Source organism: Scyliorhinus torazame, chromosome 4 (assembly GCF_047496885.1).
Source record: "Scyliorhinus torazame isolate Kashiwa2021f chromosome 4, sScyTor2.1, whole genome shotgun sequence".
NCBI lineage: Eukaryota > Metazoa > Chordata > Chondrichthyes > Carcharhiniformes > Scyliorhinidae > Scyliorhinus > Scyliorhinus torazame.
The window spans coordinates 164,309,326-164,329,911 of NC_092710.1; the positions used below are offsets into that span (position 1 = coordinate 164,309,326).

The 20,586-nt window shown below is 48.6% G+C and overlaps 1 protein-coding gene across 2 annotated transcripts in view; it reads right to left on the bottom strand.

The window, feature by feature from the left end:
• Nucleotides 1–20,586, bottom strand: part of LOC140410570 (structural maintenance of chromosomes protein 6-like) — a 185,852-nt gene that overhangs the window by 21,339 nt on the left and 143,927 nt on the right. For both annotated transcript variants that reach the window (XM_072498829.1, XM_072498830.1), the window contains one exon: nt 20,377–20,482. In XM_072498829.1, coding sequence (XP_072354930.1) covers nt 20,377–20,482 — 106 coding nt within the window. The remainder of the gene's footprint in view (nt 1–20,376; nt 20,483–20,586) is intronic.

Here is a 20,586-nt window from a genome sequence, read left to right on the forward strand (position 1 = left end):
TGGGTGGCAGATCTCCAAGTGATGGGTTTGGAGACGGTCCACTTGTACATTGGCATATGTGCCACAGGATAGGGCATCGGACGGCTCGTTCAGCTTTCCGGGACGATACAAGATCTCATAGTTCTATGTGGAGAGTTCGATCCTCCACCGCAAAATCTTGTCGTTCTTGATCTTGCCCCGCTGTGCATTATCGAACATGAAGGCCACCGACCGTTGGTCAGTGAGGAGAGTGAATCTCCTACTGGCCAGGTAATGCCTCCAATGCCGCACAGCTTCTACTATGGCCTAGGCCTCCTTTTCCACTGAGAAGTGGCGGATCTCTGAAGCTTGGAGGGTACGGGAGAAAAAGGCCACTGGTCTGCCTGCTTGGTTGAGAGTGGCCACCAGAGCTACGTCGGATGCGTCGCTCTCGACTTGGAAGGGGAGGGACCCATTGATTGCGGCATCGTGGCCTTTGCGATATCCGCTTTGATGCGGCTGAAGGCCTGGCGGGCCTCTGTCGACAGGGGGAAGGTAGTGGACTGAATTAGCGGGTGGGTCTTGTCCGCGTCATTGGGGACCCACTGGGTGTAATAAGCGAAAAAGCCCAGGCAGCGTTTCAGGGCTTTGGAACAATGAGGGAGGGGGAACTCCATAGGGGAGCGCATGCGCTCAGGGTCGGGGCCTATGACTCCATTACGCACTACGTAGCCAAGGATGGCTAGACGGTCGGTGCTAAACACGCATTTTTCCTTGTTGTAGGTGAGGTTCAGGGCGTTAGCGGTCGGGAGGAATTTATGGAGGTTGGCGTCGTGGCCCTGCTGGTCATGGCCGCAGATGGTGACGTTGTCAAGATACGGGAATGTGGCCTGTAAACCGTGCTGGTCAACCATTCGGTCCATCTCCCGTTGGAAGACCGAGACTCCATTAGTGACGCCGAATGGAACCCTTAAAAAGTGGTAGAGCCGCCCGTCTGATTCGAAGGCAGTGTACTTGTGGTCGCTCGGGCGGATGGCGAGCTGATGATGTGTGGACTTAAGGTTCACGGTGGAAAAGACCTTGTACTGTGCAATCCGATTGACCATGTCGGATATGCGGGGGAGCGTGTACGCATCTAGCTGCGTGTACCTATTGATGGTTTGACTATAGTCTACGACCATCCTCTGCTTCTCCCCGGTCTTTACAACTACCACCTGAGCTCTCCAGGGGCTATTGCTGGCGTGGATTATGCCTTCCTTCAGCAGCCGCTGGACTTCAGACCGGATAAATGTTCGGTCCTGGTCGCTGTACCGTCTGCTCCTCTGCGACGGGTTTGCAATCCGGGGTGAGGTTCACAAACAAGGAAGGCGGTTCAACCTTGAGGGTTGCGAGGCTGCAGATAGTAAGTGGGGGTATAGGGCCGCCGAATTGGAACGTTAAACTCTGAAGGTTACATAGAAAATCTAACCCTAGGAGTGTGGGAGCGCAGAGGTGGGGGAGGACATAAAGTCGGTAATTCTTAAACTCTCTCCCCTACACCGTGGATTCGCGATGCAGAACCGTTTGATTTCTACGGAATGGGAACCCGCTGCCAGAAAAATCTGTTGGGTACTCGGGTGGATTGAAAGAAAACAGCGTCTTACCGTATCCGGATGGATAAAACTTTCCATGCTCCCAGAGTCGATCAGACATGGCGTTTCGTACCCGTTAACCAGCACCGTCGTCGTTGCCGTTTGGAGCGTCCGGGGCCGCGACTGGTCCAGGGTCACCGAAGCCAGTCGCGGTTGCTGCATCGTAGCGTTTTCTTCAGGCCCGTGGGGACGTCCATGCTGGGGTCCTTGGCTGTCAGCCAAGATGGCGGCGTCCACGGATCGCACGCGGTCGGGGGCAGACAAAATGGCGCCGCCCATGAATCGTACGCGGCCGGCGGGGCACAAGATGGTGGCGCCCATCCCCCCGCATGGAGCATGGAGTCCGGGACCCAAAATGGCGGCGCCCTTTGGCCGCACATGCTTCGTTGGGGGGGTTGAGTCTGTGATCCCAGTTCTCACCAGGAGATTGCGGCGACCCCCCGGGACTGGCACACCGCTGAATAGTGCCCTTTCTTGCCGCAACTTTTACAGATGGCTGAGCGGGCCGGGCAGCGCTGCCGGGGGTGTTTTGATTGCCCGCAAAAGTAGCAGCGGGGTCCCCCCCCGGTGGTCTGATGCTCTGGCCGCACAGGCTTGCGGGGGGATGGGGGGTGCCGGGGAGTCGGTCGCGGCGGGGGTCCACAGAGCCCAAGGGGCTGCCGTGCATATAGAACATAGAACATAGAACATACAGTGCAGAAGGAGGCCATTCGGCCCATCGCGTCTGCACCGAACCACTTAAGCCCTCACTTCCATCCTATCCCCGTAACCCAATAACCCATCCTAACCTTTTTTGGTCACTAAGGGCAATTTATCATGGCCAATCCACCTAACCTGCACATCTTTGGACTGTGGGAGGAAACCGGAGCACCCGGAGGAAACCCACGCACACACGGGGAGGACGTGCAGACTCCGCACAGACAGTGACCCAAGCCGGAATCGAACCTGGGACCCTGGAGCTGTGAAGCAATTGTGCTATCCACAAGGCTACCGTGCTGCCCCAGCGAGTCTCTTTCCAACAGTCGCTGGGGCAGTCGGGGGCGTAAGCGCGGGCATTCTGTGATGCCACATCGAGCGAGGCCGCAAGGTTCCGTGCCTCCGTGAGCCCCAGCGAGTCTCTTTTCAACAGTCGCTGGCGAATTTGGGATGAGGTAATACCTGCTACGAAAACATCCCTGATGAGGAGTTCCGTATGTTCGTTAGTGGTCACCGGTGGGCAGTTGCAGCTCCTTCCCAGTATTAGCAGCGCGCTGTAGAACTCGTCCAGCGATTCCCCGGGGATTTGCCGTCTCATCGCGAGTTGGTGGCGTGCGTAGACCTGGTTTATGGGCCGAATGTAGATCCCTCTCAGCATGGTGAGCGCCGTTGGGAAACCCTCCGTGTCTTCGATGAGCGTGTAGATCTCCGGACTCACCCTGGAATGCAGGGCCTGCATTTTCTGGTCTTCTATAGGTCTGCCGGGGGCCGTTCGGAGGTATCCCTCAAAACACGCTAGCCAGTGTTTAAAAGTGGCCGCTGAGTTTGCCGCATGGGGGCTGATTCGCAGACACTCTGGGGCGATCCGGAGCTCCATAGTCCTTTAAAGTGTGCATAATAAATTGTAGCACAATCAATCACTTACGAGGCGAGAAGAGAATTCAATCGATGGCTTTATTACGCAGACTTGTTCCCCAGCAGCTTGGTTACAGAATGCGGCTGCTGGGAGAACCTGGGTTCTTATACTCCGCCTTACTGGGTGGAGCCAGCAGGCGGCAGATCTAATCATGACCCAGTGTCTGTCCACCAATAGCCTCTCGGCATCACTGGGTACCGTACTACTCCTAATACATACCACCACATACTTTTAACGTGTCAAATTTGTTTGGACTGCTTTTGTTGGTTTTGGAAATATCCAATATATCTCTTTAAAGGTGTTCCATTAGTTTTCTACTGAAATGTTGAAGAAACCTGCCCACTCCATTTTCTGCTGAGGCTTTTGACTCGCCAACATAAGATTTGTGAGAAAGACAACTGATGGCATAAAAGTGTCTGAACTTTAACCTTTGCAAGACAGAATGGAATCCTGATAGAGATAAGAATAAGAAGGGAGACGGGTGAGATGGCCGCGATTTAACGGAAATGTTTCCCGGAGTGGGCAGTGCTGAGAACAACCCCACCATTAAACGGAACTCTGCTTTATTTTTGGATCTCAGCGAGAAACACCTCGCCAAGGCCGCACTCAGTCCCATTTCCTGCAGGTTGACCGGCCTCGTGACGTTCCAAGTCGGCAATGGGGAGGCTGGGAGATCTCACCCTTGGGTGCAGACTCGTGTGGACTGGGTAATGAATTTCACAATGGTGCATGATCAAGTGCTATATATTCATTCAAGCCTAAACTTTAGACAGAAAAGTGTTCTGTACAGAATATGGGGATAAGAAAGAACAAGGAATTACCCTCTGTAACAACGAGGGGTTTGTTCATGCTAAAGGACTGTTAAGCAGAAAAAATAGTTTGAAAAATTAGCATGGAAGAAAAAGGCTGTAAGGTGGTGAAAGATTGGGGTAGCAGAGGCGAAATCTGTCAAAATGTTAATCGACAAACCAGGAAAAAGAATAACAGACAAAGTTTCAAAAATAAACAAATAATTGAGTGGTATGAAATTGAATGCACAAGGCATTCAAAAGAAAACTGGAGATTATAAACATGAATACATTGTTAGAAACAATGGAGGTGACATAAAAATGAAGTCTGTTTTCTCTCACTCTAGAGGTTTTTGTATGTGGCTGTATGTGCGCCCGATATGTCTGTTCAAGTGCTCTTACGGTTTCCAAGAATTCTCGGACACGATCTCTTAGGTTTGTCAGAATCGCATCAGGGTCATGATCGAGCCCCTGCTCATCATGAGCCATGAGTAACACAGTCTAGTCCCAATGGCATGACAGGAGCACATTTACATTGCTGTCCTGGGCCTAGCATCACCTGCCTGTGTTCTTTTTTTTTTAAAGACAATTTTATTGAGGTATTTTTGGCATCTAAAACAATGACATTGTCTAGTACTGTACAAAAGGAAAAGCAAGTAACGCATAGTACAAACCACAACTCTGTTCTCGCAAGGACCTGCCTAAACCACCTCCGACTCTACACTACCCTAGCCCCCCCTACCCCCCACATGCTGATGATTAATTCTCCGCGAAGAAGTCAATGAATGGCTGCCACCTCCGGGCGAACCCCGATAGTGAACCTCTCAAGGCGAACTTAACCTTTTCTAGACCGAGAAAGCTGCCATGTCCGATAGCCATGCTTCGGTCTTCGGGGGCAGTGAGTCCCTCCATGCCAACGGTATTCCTCGCTGGGCCAAGACGTCGGCCTCCTTCTCCTGGACTCCCGGGTCCTCCAACACCCCAAAGATTGCCACTTCAGGACTCATTACCACCCCAGTTTTCAAAACCCGGGACATGATGTCTGCGAATCCCTGGCAGTACCCTCTGAGTCTAGGGCACGACCAGAACCAGTGCACGTGATTAGCCGGCCCACCGGCACATCTGGCACACTTGTCCTCCAGCCCGAAGAATTTACTCATCCGGGCCACCGTCATGTGGGCCCGGTGCACGACATTAAACTGGATCAGACTGAGCCTGGCGCATGTTGCGGCCATGTTTACTCTACCCAGAGCTTCTGCCCAAATACTGTCCTCCATCTCCCCCCCGAGCTCCTCCTCCCACTTAAGCTTCAGGTCCTCAGTCTGTGTATCCTCTGCTCCCATTAGTTCTTTGTAAATATCTGAGACCCTACCCTCACCTAACTCTCCCCTAGAAACTACCCTGTCCTGCCTCCCCTTTGGCGGGAGGCGTGGGAAGGACAGCACCAGCCTGCGCACGAAATCCTGCACCTGTACGTATCTAAAGTCATTCCCTCCCGCCAGCCCAAACTTCCCCTCCAACGCCCTCATGCTCGGAAAGCTCCCTTCCAGGAACAGATCTCCCACCCTCACAATCCCCACCCTCCGCCATAGTCGATACCCACCGTCCATGTTCCCCGGGGCAAATCGGTGATTGCCGCAGATTGGGGTCCATACCGATGCTTTCACTTCCCCTCTCCTCCACTGGCCCCAGATCCGCAGAGCCGGCATCACTATAGGGCTGGTGGAGTACTGCGCCGGCGGGAGCGGCAGGGGCACCATAACCGGCGCTGCCAAACTGGTGCCCCTGCACGAAGAAGCCTCCATCCGCTCCCAGACCGACCCCGTGCCCACCATCCATTTCCTTATCATCGCTATGTTGGCCGCCCAGTAGTAGTTGCTAAAGTTCGGCAACACCAGCCCCCCCCCTCCCTCCCCTCTGTTCCTTTCAAGCATCACCTTCCTCACCCGCGGGGACTTCCCCGCCCAGACAAATCCCAGGATAGTTTTATTCAGCCTCTTAAAGAAGGACCTCGAGATGAAAATGGGGAGACACTGCAATATGAACAAGAATCTCAGGGGAATCGTCATCTTGACAGTCTGCACCCTCCCTGCTAGTGACAGAGGGAGCGCATCCCAACTCCGAACCTCCTCCCTCACTCGTTCCACCAATCGGGACAGGTTGAGCTCATGCAACCTGCCCCAGTCCCGTGCCACCTGTATCCCCAAGTATCTAAAGCTTTCCCCTACCAGCCTGAACGGCAACTCCTTCGGCCTACTCTCCTGCCCCCTCGCCTGAATTACGAACATCTCGCTCTTACCCATGTTCAATTTATATCCTGAAAACCGGCCATATTCCCTCAGGATTTCCATGATACCGTCCATCCCCGCCATTGGGTCTGACACGTATAACAGCAGGTCATCCGCGTATAACGAGACTTTATGTTTCACCTCCCCCCCGGACCAGCCCTTTCCAGTCCCTTGAAGCTCTCAGAGCAATTGCCAGCGACTCTATGGCCAGCGTGAACAGCAGTGGGGAGAGCGGGCAACCCTGTCTTGTCCCGCGGTGCAGTCCGAAGTAATCTGATGTCATCCTGTTCATCCTTACACTAGCCTCTGGGGCCTGATATAACAGCCTAACCCAGTCAATGAACCCCTCCCCGAACCCAAACCTTCCCAGCACCTTCCACAGGTAGTCCCACTCGACCCGGTCAAAAGCCTTTTCCACATCCATAGCTACCACTATCTCTGCCTCCCTGCTCTCCGGGGGCATCATGATCACATTAAGTAGCCTTCTTAGATTGGCCGCCAGTTGCCTACCCTTTACGAACCCAGTTTGGTCCTCCGCAATTACGTCCGGTACACAGTCCTCAATTCTAGTCGCCAAGATCTTGGCCAGTAACTTAGCGTCTATGTTGATCAAAGAGATCGGCCTGTAAGACCCACAATTCTCTGGGTCTTTATCCCATTTCGGAATAAGCAAAATAGTGGCCTGCGTCATCGTCGGGGGTAGAACCCCTCTGTCTCTTGCCTCGTTGAAAACCCTGACCAGCACCGGCCCCATATCTCGGCAAACGTTTTGTAAAACTCCACCGGATACCCATCCGGCCCCGGGGCTTTACCCGACTGCATGACCTTCAGGCCCCCCAATACCTCTTCGATCCTAACCAGGGCCCCCAGTCCGACTACCAACCCCCTACCCACTCTTGGGAAGGTCAGTCCGTCCAGGAATCGTCTCATCCCCTCCGGTACCCTGGGGGGTTACGAAGTGTACAGCTTACTATAAAAGTCCCTAAACACCTTGTTCAGCCCTGCCGTGTCCCTCCCCATCCGCTATCCTTCCCATCTCCCTAGCCACTTCCCTCTTCCTTAGTTGTTGCGCAAGCCTTCTGCTGGCCTTCTCTCCATGCTCATATATCGCTCCTTTTGCCTTTCTAAGCTGCTCTACAGCCTTGCTGTGGTCAGCGCCCCAAACTCGGCCTGCAGCTTCTGTCGTTTCCTGAGTAACTCTGGCCTCGGGGACTCTGCGTAGCTCCTGTCCGTCCGTAAAATTTCCTGAACCAGTCGGTCAATTTCTGCCCTGTCTGTCCTGTCCCTATGAGCCCGGATTGAGATCAGCTCCCCTCTCACCACTGCCTTCAGTGCCTCCCGGAGCACGGTTGCTGAGACTTCTCCGGTATCATTTACCTGCAGGTAATTCTGCATGCATCTCCTAAGTCTCTCACACACCTCGTCCGCAAGCAATCCAACTTCCAACCTCCATTGTGGCCGCTGAAAGCTATCCTTACAAATCCGTAGGTCTACCCAGTGCGGAGCATGGTCCGATATGGTAATTGCCGAATACTCTGCCCTCACCATCCCGGCCAGCAAGTCCCTACTCAAGACAAAGAAATCAATTCGGGAATACACCTGGTGGACGTGGGAGTAATACGAAAACTCCCTCGCCGATGGCCGGCTAAATCTCCACGGATCAGCTCCCCCCATTTGCTCCATGGGCCCTGTCAGTTCCTTTGCCATCGCTGGCAACCCGCCCATTTTTGAAGACGACCAATCCAGGCTCAGGTCCAGGACTGTGTTAAAGTCTCCACCCATAATCAGTTTGCGTGAGTCCAAGTCAGGGATCTTCCCTAGCAACCTCCTGATAAAATCCACATCGTCCCAATTAGGGGCATACACACTAACCAAGACTACTCGCACCCCTTCGAGCTTAACCCTAACCATAACAAATCTGCCGCCCCCATCCGCAACTGTACCCTCCGCCTCAAATTGAACCCTTTTATTAATCAGGATCGCAACCCCCCTAGTCTTAGTGTTGAGCCCCGAATGAAAGACCTGACTAACCCAGCCCTTCCTTACCCTAACCTGATCTGCCACTTTCAGGTGCGTCTCCTGCAGCATGACTACGTCCGCCTTCAGAACCCACAAATGCGCGAACACACACGCCCTCTTCACTGGCCCGTTTAACCCTCTAACATTCCAGGTGACCAGCCTGGTTGGGGGGCACTTCACCCCCCCTTTGCAGGTCAGCCATCCCCTTTCCTTGGCCAGCCCTCCAGCCATGTGTCGCGCTTCCTCTGGCCCGCCTCCTGGCCGGCTCCACCCATGACCTCCCCACTGTTGCCATGTCCAGTTTCCATCCTCGTCAGCAGATCAACTTCCCCCCCTCCCTGCCCTCAGTAAGACCATCCTACCACCTAACCCCTGCTCTAGTCTATCTATATGAGCCCCACCCCCAACCTGGCTTCCGTTGACTAGCCCACCCAGCTAGCCTGGTGGCTCCCAGCTTCGGCGCCAGCGCGTCTCTCACCTATTGTTCCCTGGCTCCCCTCCCCCCCGGCCCATCCATACCACTTCCCCAAACCAGCCCTGCTTAAGCACATACTCTATACCAGTGTTCTTCAAACTTTTTTTCCGGGGACCCATTTTTACCAACCAGCCAACCTTCGGGACCCAACCCGGCCGACCTTCGCGACCCATGCTGGCCGACCTTTGCGACCCACACCGGCCAACCTGCATGACCCACCATTTCATCTTACCTTGTTTGCTGCTGACAAAAGTGGTGGAAATGGTTTTGGGTCCCTTTGGCCCTCGTACACGCTCCTCCAATGGAACCTGTTGGATGAAGGTGAAGCCTTCTGGTGATGGAAAGTATGGAGTCTTCATCTGTCCAAAGTTCTGAATTTTTTTCCTGTAAAATTTTATCAAATAAAACCTTCCCCCGAACTTGTAAAAAAAAAGAGTAAAATAAATGGAAAAAATGAATAAAATCCCCCTGAACTTGTAAAAAAAATAAAATGAATAAAATAAATGAAAAATATACAAATTAAATGAATAAAATAAATGAATAAAAACCACTACAGAACTTGTAAAACAAAAAGCTGCAACCGTTTAAAAAAATAGCGGCCGCACTGTGCATGCGTGCCCAAAACGCACATGCGCGCCGATCATCGTGTGCGCATGCGCAATGCGGCCAAATATTTTATTTTTTTTACATGTTCGCGGCCGCTTGCAGCCGGCGTTATGAAAAGCCGGCTGCACGAAGATTTGCACGATCGGGAGCGCCGCAGACAATGGCTCAGCGACCCTCCCGACACCCGCCCACGACCCACCCGCGGGTCGCGCCCCCGACTTTGAAGAACACTGCTCTATACAAGTCAAAGACATCCCCAACAATAGTGCAATTTAAATCAAACAGATAGAGATAAGAAGTACCAGGCACTCTCAGCCCTTCCCCATCACACACAGAAAAAGATTGCAAAATATTCGCCCGAAACCCTCATCATAACCACACCTTTTTAACTATTTTCTTTTTTATTCTCCCCCTACCAAACCTCCAACCAAACAAGAAGCCCAAAAAGGAAACATTCAGGGAAACCACGAAAAAGAACAAGAAAAACATATCGCAACCAAAATACATCAACCTAAAAAGGTCGAAAAAACTAAAAGAACGGACCCAAGCATGCAGGCATCTCTCAAAGCGAGAGAGAGACAAAATAGACTTAAAAGTTCTGCCATGAGTCCAAGAGTCCTCAGCTCAGAGCCAGCCCTTGCTTCTTAACAAAGTCCATCGCCTCCTCGGGTTTCTCGAAATAGTGGTGCTGGCTCTCATATGTAACCCACAGTCATGCCGGAAAAAGCAGCCCGAATTTCACCTGCCTGTAGCTTCCCCTCTTTCTGGCCACCTCAGTGCTCAGGTCTTGGTAAACATGCAGGGTGTTATTGTCCCAGGTACAGCTTTGTGTGTTCTTGGCCCATTGCAGAACCCGCTCCTTGTCCAGGTACCTGAGGAACTGGACCACAATCGCTCGTGCGGGCCCCCTCGTCGCGGCTGCCTCACCTGCACTCTGTGTGCCCTGTCCACCTCCGGCGGGCGATGGAACACCTCGTTCCCCAGCAGCTTCTGGAACATATCTACCACATACGTGGCAGCATCCAGCCCCTCAGCCCCCGCCGGGAGGTCAACAATTCTTACATTCTGCCATCGCGATCTGTTGTCCAGGTCCTCCAGCCTTTCCAGGAGCATTTTTTGCTGATCCCTCAACCTCCGAATCTCCACATCCGCCACCATTTGAAAGTTTGCCTGCTCCTCCACCGTCTTCTCCAGCTTCTGGAGCTTCTCAGCCTGATCATCCAGTCTTTTTTCCAATCGGTCCATCGACTTCTGGAGCGGCTCCAAGTTATCGCGCTTCAGAGATAAAAAGCCCTCCTGCATGGCCTGTAGCAGCTGCTCCATTGTAGGCTGGGCAGTCGGCGCCTTGCTCTGGACACCGGCCATATTGGTCTCTCTCACAGCCACCCCCGTGCCCTTGTTTGACCACTTCTGCTGTTTACGGTCCCTCTGGCTTCTTAAGTCCATACAACTCTGTATGGGTTCAGTGCCTGAGTACTATTGCTTTCCAGTTCCACACTCAAAAGCGCAAAAAAGTCAGGAGAAAAGGTCCAAAAGTCCGACCGAAACAGGAGCCACCAAATGTGCGACCTAGTCCCTCATAGTCGCCACCGGAAGTGACCTGCCTGTGTTCTTTACATAAACAGACATATTGGTATGCACATACACACACGTATACAAAAACCTCTCGAGTGAGAGAAAACAGACTTCATTTGCCTTCACAACCGAACAAAAGAAAACAGAACCAGATTGTCACTGGAGCCCCAAGAGCCTCGATGATGGTACTGTAGCCTTCTTTTGTATATTTAACCTTCAGGTGGGGTAAGAGAGTGGACAAGAGGTGTGGACAAGAGGGGCATGCAAAGTGTCAATAATAGGGAAAATCTTATAGTAATAATGAAGGACTATGGAGTTATTGGTTGTAGAAGATTCTTTTATCAGGTGTATGATTAAAAACTGAAGTAGAAAACACAGTATTCAAAAGCTGGCAGATAGAAGCAAGAGCAAGGAAGTTGATGAATATTACAAACGGAAATCTATATGAGCCACAGGACATCCATTGCTAAAATGTGCTCCCTCACATTTATCGGTGTTGTACTTCATTTGTCAATTACTTACTGATTCTGAAAGTGCACAAATGTCTTTGTTTAGTTTTTGCAGTCTCCTCAGAATTGACTATCCCCATAACCTGGTGTCACCTGCAACTTTAGAAATTGCAGCTCAATTCCTGCATATCAGAGTCTGAAAAGGCAAAAGAACAGCAGAAGGACGGATTCCAAACCTTCCAGCATGAACTGGAAGGCCACTGGTGTGCTATCCAAATTCAAATTTTTTAAACAAAGAATGAAGCTGCTTCGTAGACTGAGCAGTTATAGAACTGGATAAGCACAGTCAGTATACATTTTAGAATTCATTACTCAGAATTGATGTCGCACATGCAACAGCTGCAGGAACAATTCGACGAATATATCAACAGATGCCGTAGCAAAGGGCAAAGAATTTAACTTTTCAGAAGCCAAATTGTTGGAACGAACATTGGCATTGGTGATTGCTTCAATAACTATCAAAACGTTCCAAAAAGACCTCTTGGGGAAAAAAAAAGTGACAGCACTGATGCCCTCTAAAAGATGGCAGCAAGTATGTAGACATTGTAGCCAGGCATCAGATCTGCGAGCACTAGGTGCAGCTAACAATATGGGCACGATAGGCAGACCACAAAAAGCAAGCAAGCTCAGTGTCTCAGTGTTAAGTGTGGTTTGTCACACCCAACGCAGAGCTGTCCTGCATTCCAAGATCTGTACAAGGCGTACAGCACTAAAGGACACCAGGCACACACCTATGTGAGAAATCAGGCTCCAGAGACGCATCCAGAGGGTACAATAGATCACAAACAAACAGAATACAGATGCAGCAGAGACCTACGCAAACGCAAGCTGATACACAAAGTTCACAAGACAGTGCCAAGTTGAGACCCCGAATGGAACAGCTTTTGAATAGAGGATGAACAGATTTTCCACATTGTGAATGTAACACACTGTGTGGATGAAGTCAGGCCACTGGAAGCTTTTGCCATTGTCAGTATCATATGCCCAAAGACAGCTGCAAACATGAACTCAAGATAAAGGTTGACATGGGAGCTAGTGCAAGTATTCGCCCAGTCTGAATCCTGATGAACATGAACCTGGACCATTGGAAATCAATGGTACAACCAACAATTGCTAAACTGACTGCATACAATGGGCCTCCAATTACTTGCATTGGTACGCCAACAATGCAATGCAGCTATAGCAATTCAGCATGGAAACCATAATACTTTACCGGATAGACATGAGCAGACCAGCAGTGGCTGAACTACCAGCATGTACAAATCTCAACATTGTGACAATCCATGAGATCACCAAAATACCAATGGCAGCAGAGGAGACTAAGAACACTCATATTGAGTTGGTCCAGGAGTTACAACGATTGTAGCTGGACAGATTCGATGCCATGGGAAATTTCAACGGTGATGCTGTATTGCATCTCAGAGAAGACACAAACCCATCAATCGACCTTCCCAGAAAGCACAGCATTCACATACAAGATAAGCTTAAGTGTGAGCTGGATGATATGGAATGCAATGGCATCCACTGTGTGCATCATCACACAGAATGATGTCATTTATTTGTTTGCGTTCTGAAGAAGGATGGCGCAATCGGGGTATATTTTAGATTCAAGACATATAAACGTCTCCCTAAAAGAATACCCACACAAGATTCTAATACTGGAACTAAAGAGAAAAGCTTTGTGAAAGCTTTGACAAAGGGTCATCTGGACTCGAAACGTTAGCTCTTTTCTCTCCCTATAGATGCCGCCAGACCTGCTGAGATTTTCCAGCATTTTATCATTGGTTTCAGATTCCAGCATCCGCAGTAATTTGCTTCTAACACTGGAAGAATTAAATCCCAGTTTCACAGAAGCTAAATTTTTCTCCAAGCTCCAGGGCAAACATGGATATTGATCAGTCGACTGAGCCAAGGAATCCCAGGAAGTCAACACCTCCAGAACACCATTGGGAAGATATTGCTTCCAGAGATAACTTCTGGTTATCTGTCAGTCAAGGCCTGTTGCAGCTGCATATGGGCAGTATCAAAGAAATCGTGCCTGAATGCATATACATCGCCAGTGATGGACAAAACCAAAGAAAATATGATCAAAATCTTTGCTCACTTATGGCTGTAGCTCGTCTTGATGGGCTCGTCTTCAACCGCAGCAAGTGCCAAGTGAATGTGAATGAGATCAATTTCTTTGGCTCCATCAATTTGGGTAGCGGAATCCATCCCAATCCAGGCAAAGTTGAAGGTGTCAGACACATACCTACCCCAAAGGACAAAGGCAACCCACAGAGACAGATTTGAACTTTTCTGACAAAACATCATCACAGAGAGCTACTGAAGAAAGACATAGTGTATGTGTGGTAGGAGGATCACCAACATATATTTGAGTCTCTGAAACAATCACCATCAGCAGATATCTGCACCTGACATTACTACGGCTCAAGGAAGAAGATACCAAAAAGTTTTTCTCAAGCACAATCCAATTACACCAACACAGAGCATGAGGTAATCGCTCTGGTGTTTGTGATCACAAGATTCCACACTTGCCAATTTAGCAAACAATTCACTGTGAAAACTGATCACAAGTCGCTGAAGATGATCTGGCACAAATCACTGGCAAGTGCACCACCTCGACTACAAGGACACCTCGTAAACATAGAAGGGTACGACCCCTCGTAAACATACAGGGGTATGACTTTTTTGTCTGCTATAAGCCTAGCTCCAAAATAGTTACCTCAGATATACTGAGCAGATTGCTGAACCAAACAAGGATGTAGACATTGCACTACATCTACAGTAGGCAACAGGTGGAAGATGCGCTCAAAATTGATCTACTCCACAAGTGTGACCAATTTCAATTGGAAACAGCTAACGTCCACTCTTGTGGAGCAGATGATTCTACAAAATAATCTGAGGAGACTCAGGTACAGAACAATTGTTTGTTAGCCAACCCATTGAGAGCATAACCTCAGAGAAGGGTCTCCGGAGCTGACTCTATCTAACTGAGAAATCAAGTAAATCTTATAACATGTAGGCAAAGGCGTTATTTACATTTGAACAGTGTCTCGTTTAAACTTTGCATTAAACAAGTTACAGGTGTTCACCCAGGCAGAGTGAATATTTTGTTCCCTTAACTTTCTGTGGCTCTTTCCCTAATCTCTTCTCTTATTGTTAGCATTGCTCGTTGTGTTTGCGTCTTTAGGTCTTAGAAAACCAAGTTAGACTGAAAAATGTTATTGAGGGTCTCGCAGGTGGCTTTTATCGCTACATAGAACATACAGTGCAGAAGGAGGCCATTCGGCCCACGGAGTCTGCACCGACCCACTTAAGTCCTCACTTACACCCTATCCCCGTAACCCAATAACCCCTCCTAACTTTTTTGATCACCAAGGGCAATTTAGCATGGCCAACTTTGGACTGTGGGAGGAAACCGGAGCACCCGGAGGAAACCCACGCAGACACGGGGAGACTCCATACAGACTCCATATAGACAGTGACCCAGCGGAGAATTGAACCTGGGACCCTGGCGCTGTGAAGCCACAGTGCTATCCACTTGTGCTACCGTGCTGCATAAGCATTCAGTTAGCATCGTTTGTGTCTTTTGCCACATCAGCATGTTGTTGATTGGTGTCTTCCTCCTGACCTTGAATTTTCCTCTGCAGCTCTAATATACTATACAATGCACTATATAAGTTGAAAAAATCCTTCAGACCCCTTAATAGACTATGATTATTGTTTGCCCTAACAAATTGTTGTAATTGGGGAGACAGTGGTGTTGTTGTATTGTCACTGGACTAGTAATTCAGAGACCCAGGGTTATGCTCTGGGTTCCATGTGACATCCTCACTACCCCCGATCTAACAGCCTCACCGAGCAGATGGTCTGCAGTGTCACTTATCCTGAAGTGTAGGTCAATAAAACAAGATTGTCATGTCACCATTTTGCAACTCCGGGCTACACCTCTAGATATGGGGTTATCATCGCCAGCAAAGTTCATGTTTGGAAGGCAAGTGAGAATGATCCTGCCATGCCATCACCTATCCAAATTCTCTGAGGTGCAGGATGCACTTCTCGAAAAACAAGAGAAGATGAGGGTGATGCATGACTGGCATGCAGGTGTGGAACCACCTCAGTTACACATAGGACAAAAGTACAGGGTTGCACATTGTACAGTGGGAACATGGTTACCTGCCGAGATATCTGGAGTGTGCAATGAGCCTAGGTTTTATGAAGTCATAACATCCAACACAGCAATGACCTCCACAACTCTCGAATGATCATAAAAAAGCTGTAAACAAACCCTCAAGTAATCCTCAAGTAAATGGAATCTATATGTGTTACATATAAATAACACAAGGATACATTACAGAAATATTACTGAATATTAATTGTTACATGTTTTGTTTCTAGATGTTCCTCTATTCCCTCCTCAGGGGTTCCATTAATTTTCCCACCACTGACATTAAGCTGACTAATCTATAATTCTCTGGCCATGTTCTGTCCCCCTTCTTAAATATAGGAATTGCATTAGCTATCCATCAGTCCTCCAGTGCTACATCTTTTTCTAATTGTTGAATATATGCATAAAAGTAAAGTTGTGAAATATGGCTCACAAGTATCTGTATGTGAATACAGATAAACCAGATTCTAGAGCACTGGAATCCCCACAGTGTTACAGAGGAACCTCTTTAAGGTGACGTGCCTTCGGCTGCTTTACATTTTGTGATTCTGTTTCTCTTTGATTCTCCTGATGACAACACACAGTCATCTACGATGAGCATTAAAAAAAAACTGAAAATAAAAAGCAGGGAATCAAAGATTTTAAAAAAGTTGGGCAAGAGGGACTGATTAAGCTGTCATTACTGATTTTACTTTAATTAATGATCCACTATGTCTGAAGCTTTTGTGACTTGTAAATAACAAGAGATAAGGGCACGTCCGAAAGACGTGCTGTTAAGTGAATTGGACATTCTGAATTTTCCCTCTGTGTACCCGAACAGACACCAGAATGTGGCGACTAGGGGATTTTCACAGTAACTTCATTGCAGTGTTAATGTAAGCCTACTTGTGACAATAAAGATTATTAATATCTTAAGAGGCCTCCTGCCTCTCAGCCCATCTCCAGAGAGGTGGTAAAATCTAGCCTGGGGTCTACTCAATCAGCTCATTAGCTCAATTATAAGTATTGTTGGGAGTTTCACTGGTTCTGAGGTCAGCAATGGAAAAGAACACTAAATTTGCAATGATGTGTTTTTTCTAAGTAAGGAGAGAGAAGCAGCTTGTTACTCAGCACAGTCATGGATTACTGCCAGCTGAGCACATTTGCAGTCCTTGCACGAAGACAGAGGGAAGGAAGTCTTTATAAGCCCACGAAGGAGTCCACCTCGAGTAGTCCAAAGAAACTTAGTTTATTTACAATTACTGTTGTACATCACATGGTAGATCCTAACTGGGTATGCCTTGCTGGTGCCTAACTGGCCAGCTTTATAAACCATACAACTAGGCATTATTTAGAGGTCCCCCACCCCCTTAACAGTGAAGCTCATATTCGGCAAGGTTCATGGGGAAGTTAATTGTTCCCAACCCGTAAGGTACTTGTGGATTAGAACATCCCTCCTCCCCAAAGTCCAAAGAATCCTCTGTTCCATGTGGGGAAGAAGGACTCCAGACTCTCTTTGTGTCTTGTTGGACATTGCGCACCCGAGGTGCTGGATCGGGTGACATGATCCTGGAAGACGGGCGTCGCTTCCTCGTGGAACGTCGCAATGGCTGCTCCACTGGTGGCTGCTGTACTGTTGAATCCCCATCGGAAATTTTCGATGCTTGAGTTTCCATTTCCAAATCTGTGTCCACGACCTCAGTCATCTCGGCAAATTGACCCCCTTGAGGCCCCATTATGGGCTGCTACAGCATCAGAGTTGGCTGGATGAGAACTGTTCGCTCATGAGGAAACTTTTGAAGAATTGGTCTCTTGGACGGAATGTAATTAAGGTGCTTTCGCATGATCCAACCTTGGTCTTGTACTTGATAGGAAACTGGCCCTGACTGGTGGAGGATAGTCCCGGAGACCCACTGGGCGCCAACTGCAAAGTTTCTAATATATACCGAATCATCTGGTACAAAGGTCTGGGTAGTTGACATTGAATGGGGCAATGCACTTATACCTCCTGGTTATGGCGCACTTTCACCCTATGTCAGGGAAAATCATATTAAGGCGGGTTTGGAGTCTATGTCCCATCAGCATTTCAGCCTGAGTCATCCCAGTCACTGCGTGTGGGGTGGTCTGTAGCAAAATAAGAAATGAGCCAGCCTTGTGTCCATCAAACCTGAAGACTGTTTCTTGAGGCCTCTTTTGAATGTCTGTACCACCCGCTGTACGACACCACTAGAAGCCGGGTGACACGGGGCAGTACGAATGTGCTGCCCATTTGCCTTCAAAGACCTGAGAACTCCTCACTAGTGAAGGGGATCCTGTTGCCTGTAATGAGCACTTCAGGGATGCTGCGCATGCTAAACGACAATCGCAACTTCCCGATGGTTGTCCAGAAGGGGGTCGCCACCATCCTGTAGTCCTCCAACCATTTTGAAAGGGCATCAATTAAAAGGAGGAACACTGAACCCTCAAATGGACTGGCAAATGCCCATGGTCACCCTGGCCATTCCCAAGGGTGAAGGGACACAGCTGGTGGAAACTTCTGGTGCTCCTCGCAGACTGAGCATTTCGGGACCATCTTCTCAATGTTCGCATCTAGGCCCGGACACCAGACATAACTGTGAGCCAACATCTTCATTTTGGACATCCCTAGATGTCCATTGATGCCCTTCAATATCAACTCCTGGCCTTTTTCTGGAATGATGATGCGCGTACCCACATTGAAGTCTGACAGTTTTGACAAAAGCGGCCTTAACTCGCCTGGTAGCTGTTGATGCTGACCTCTACATAACTCAACACGGATCAGGTCTGTCTGAGTCCATTTACGGATTTGAGATGTAGTGACAGGCAAAGAGTCTGTGAAGTTTAGAGTGGTGATCACTTTGTTCACCTGTGGGGGGGGGGGGGAGAGAGAACACCTGTGGGGGGGGGGGGAGAGAGAACACCCGTGGAGGGGGGGGGGGGGGCAATGTGCGGCTAGTCGGTGAAGGCAAATGGCTCAGTGCACCGGAGTTCGCTATCTGGGTCCACGAAAGAATATTCGTGTTCAGCCAACAGCAGGACCCAGCGCTGAATCACATCCTCGTCGCCAGTTCTATAATGCCACGAAGGAGTCATAGAAGAGAATCCCTACAGTGCAGAAGGAAGCCACTCAGCCCATCATCACTGCACCAACCCTCTGAAACAGCACTCTGCCTAGACCCACTCTCCAGCCCTATCCCCGCAACCCTATAAACCTCACCTAACCTGCACATCCCTGGACTCTAAGCCCCATGGCCAATCTACATAACCTGTACTTCTTTGGATTGTGGGAGGAAACCGGAACACTTGGAGGAAACCCACGCAGACACAGGGAGAAAGTGCAAACTCCACATAGTCACATAAGGCCGGAATTGAACCCAAGTCCCTGGAGCTGTGAGGCAGCAGAGCTAACAACTGCGCCACCGTGCTGCCCTTTTTACAACAAGTAGTTCAAAGAAACTTAGTTCATTTACAGTAACTATTATATACGATAGATCGCACGGTAAATCACAACTGGGTCTGCCTTGCCAATGCCTAACTAGACGGCGTTATATTCCATCCAAATATGCTTTGTTTAGAGGTCACCTGTCCCCTTAACAGGGCTCTACACCACACCAGGATTGGTATTGCAGGAGGTCCAAAAGGAAGAGGAACCATTGATGTCCCCAAACCCAGTTAATTCGAGGACCCCGCCAGGGCTGAGGTCATGTTCATGTTGGACAGGGCAGGGTGGGAATGAGCCCAACTCACTCCCCATCTACTAGTTACCTATTTACTTTAGAATAGGGTAGACCGAGAGAGAAATCTTCTTGTTTCCTAGAGTGGCCCTTGTTGTTTTGCCTCTTCAAGAGAATGTAGCTTCAAGATAGGGGTGGTTGTGCGACAGGACAGAACCGGTTTAGTGTTGATGCTCCAGCCATCATTGTGTGGGACACGTTTGATGGAGCATCTGGTCATTTCCTGCCCATCAATTTTGTACAATATATGGCAATCCTGCACCTGCTGTTCTGATCTCCAACACTCACACACCTTATGATTTACTCTGGTCATTTCATTGAACCATGATGACTGATGCAGTAAGCCCAGTTCTATCCATTTATCCTTGATAACTGTTTTACATTTTCTCTGGCCTTATGAGTTCATGTACCTTCCCTAAGCTTTGGTTTAGATCAACAGACCTTTATTACATCTTTTCACTCATTCCAATCTTTCTCGTTCTTAAGTGTCTCACAGCAAACACAATCCACGGCATCCACGTGAATTATACTTCTTTCAGATGCTCCTCTTTTGTTTGTCCCTCTCTTCAATCCCCTATGTAACTTCAAAGTGGCCCCTTTTAAATTTACTTGTCACGGGTGATCTGTAGTGAAACTGTTTTATCTTCACATTGTATAAGACTTTATTAGCTTTTTTGGGAAGTATCAGCTATTTTGAATCTCCTCGTCAACATTGATTAGTTTTGTAGGTAAACATTTGCACCGGATAAAATGCTAATTATCTAGCCTCACTAACTGACAGACTGAGGGAAATGCTACCCTCACAATTAATTAATTTCTGATGAATGATCATCTCCACAGATACTGCCTGACCTATTGAGTCTTTCCAGCTCTTTCTTTTTTATTTCAGATTTCCAGCATTTGCAGTATTTTGCTTTTGTATTATTGTGCATAATCAGGTTTATATATTTCTGATCACAATATTTTAAAGATTTACTGCTTTTATGTCTTCAAATAAAATATAAATAACTCACTGTGATCGAAAGATTCATATTCTTATGGTCAAAGTTAATCTTCCCATGGTAGTGTTGCTTGGACATCAAACTAATGAAGTAAAGTTTACAGCGAAGTGAAATGTATCTATTTAATTCAAAAAGAAAAAGAAAATAGCATTGTAATTATATTCATAAGCTACAAGACACGCTACATATATACGCAGGAGAGCTTCCGAAAAGAATGAATAA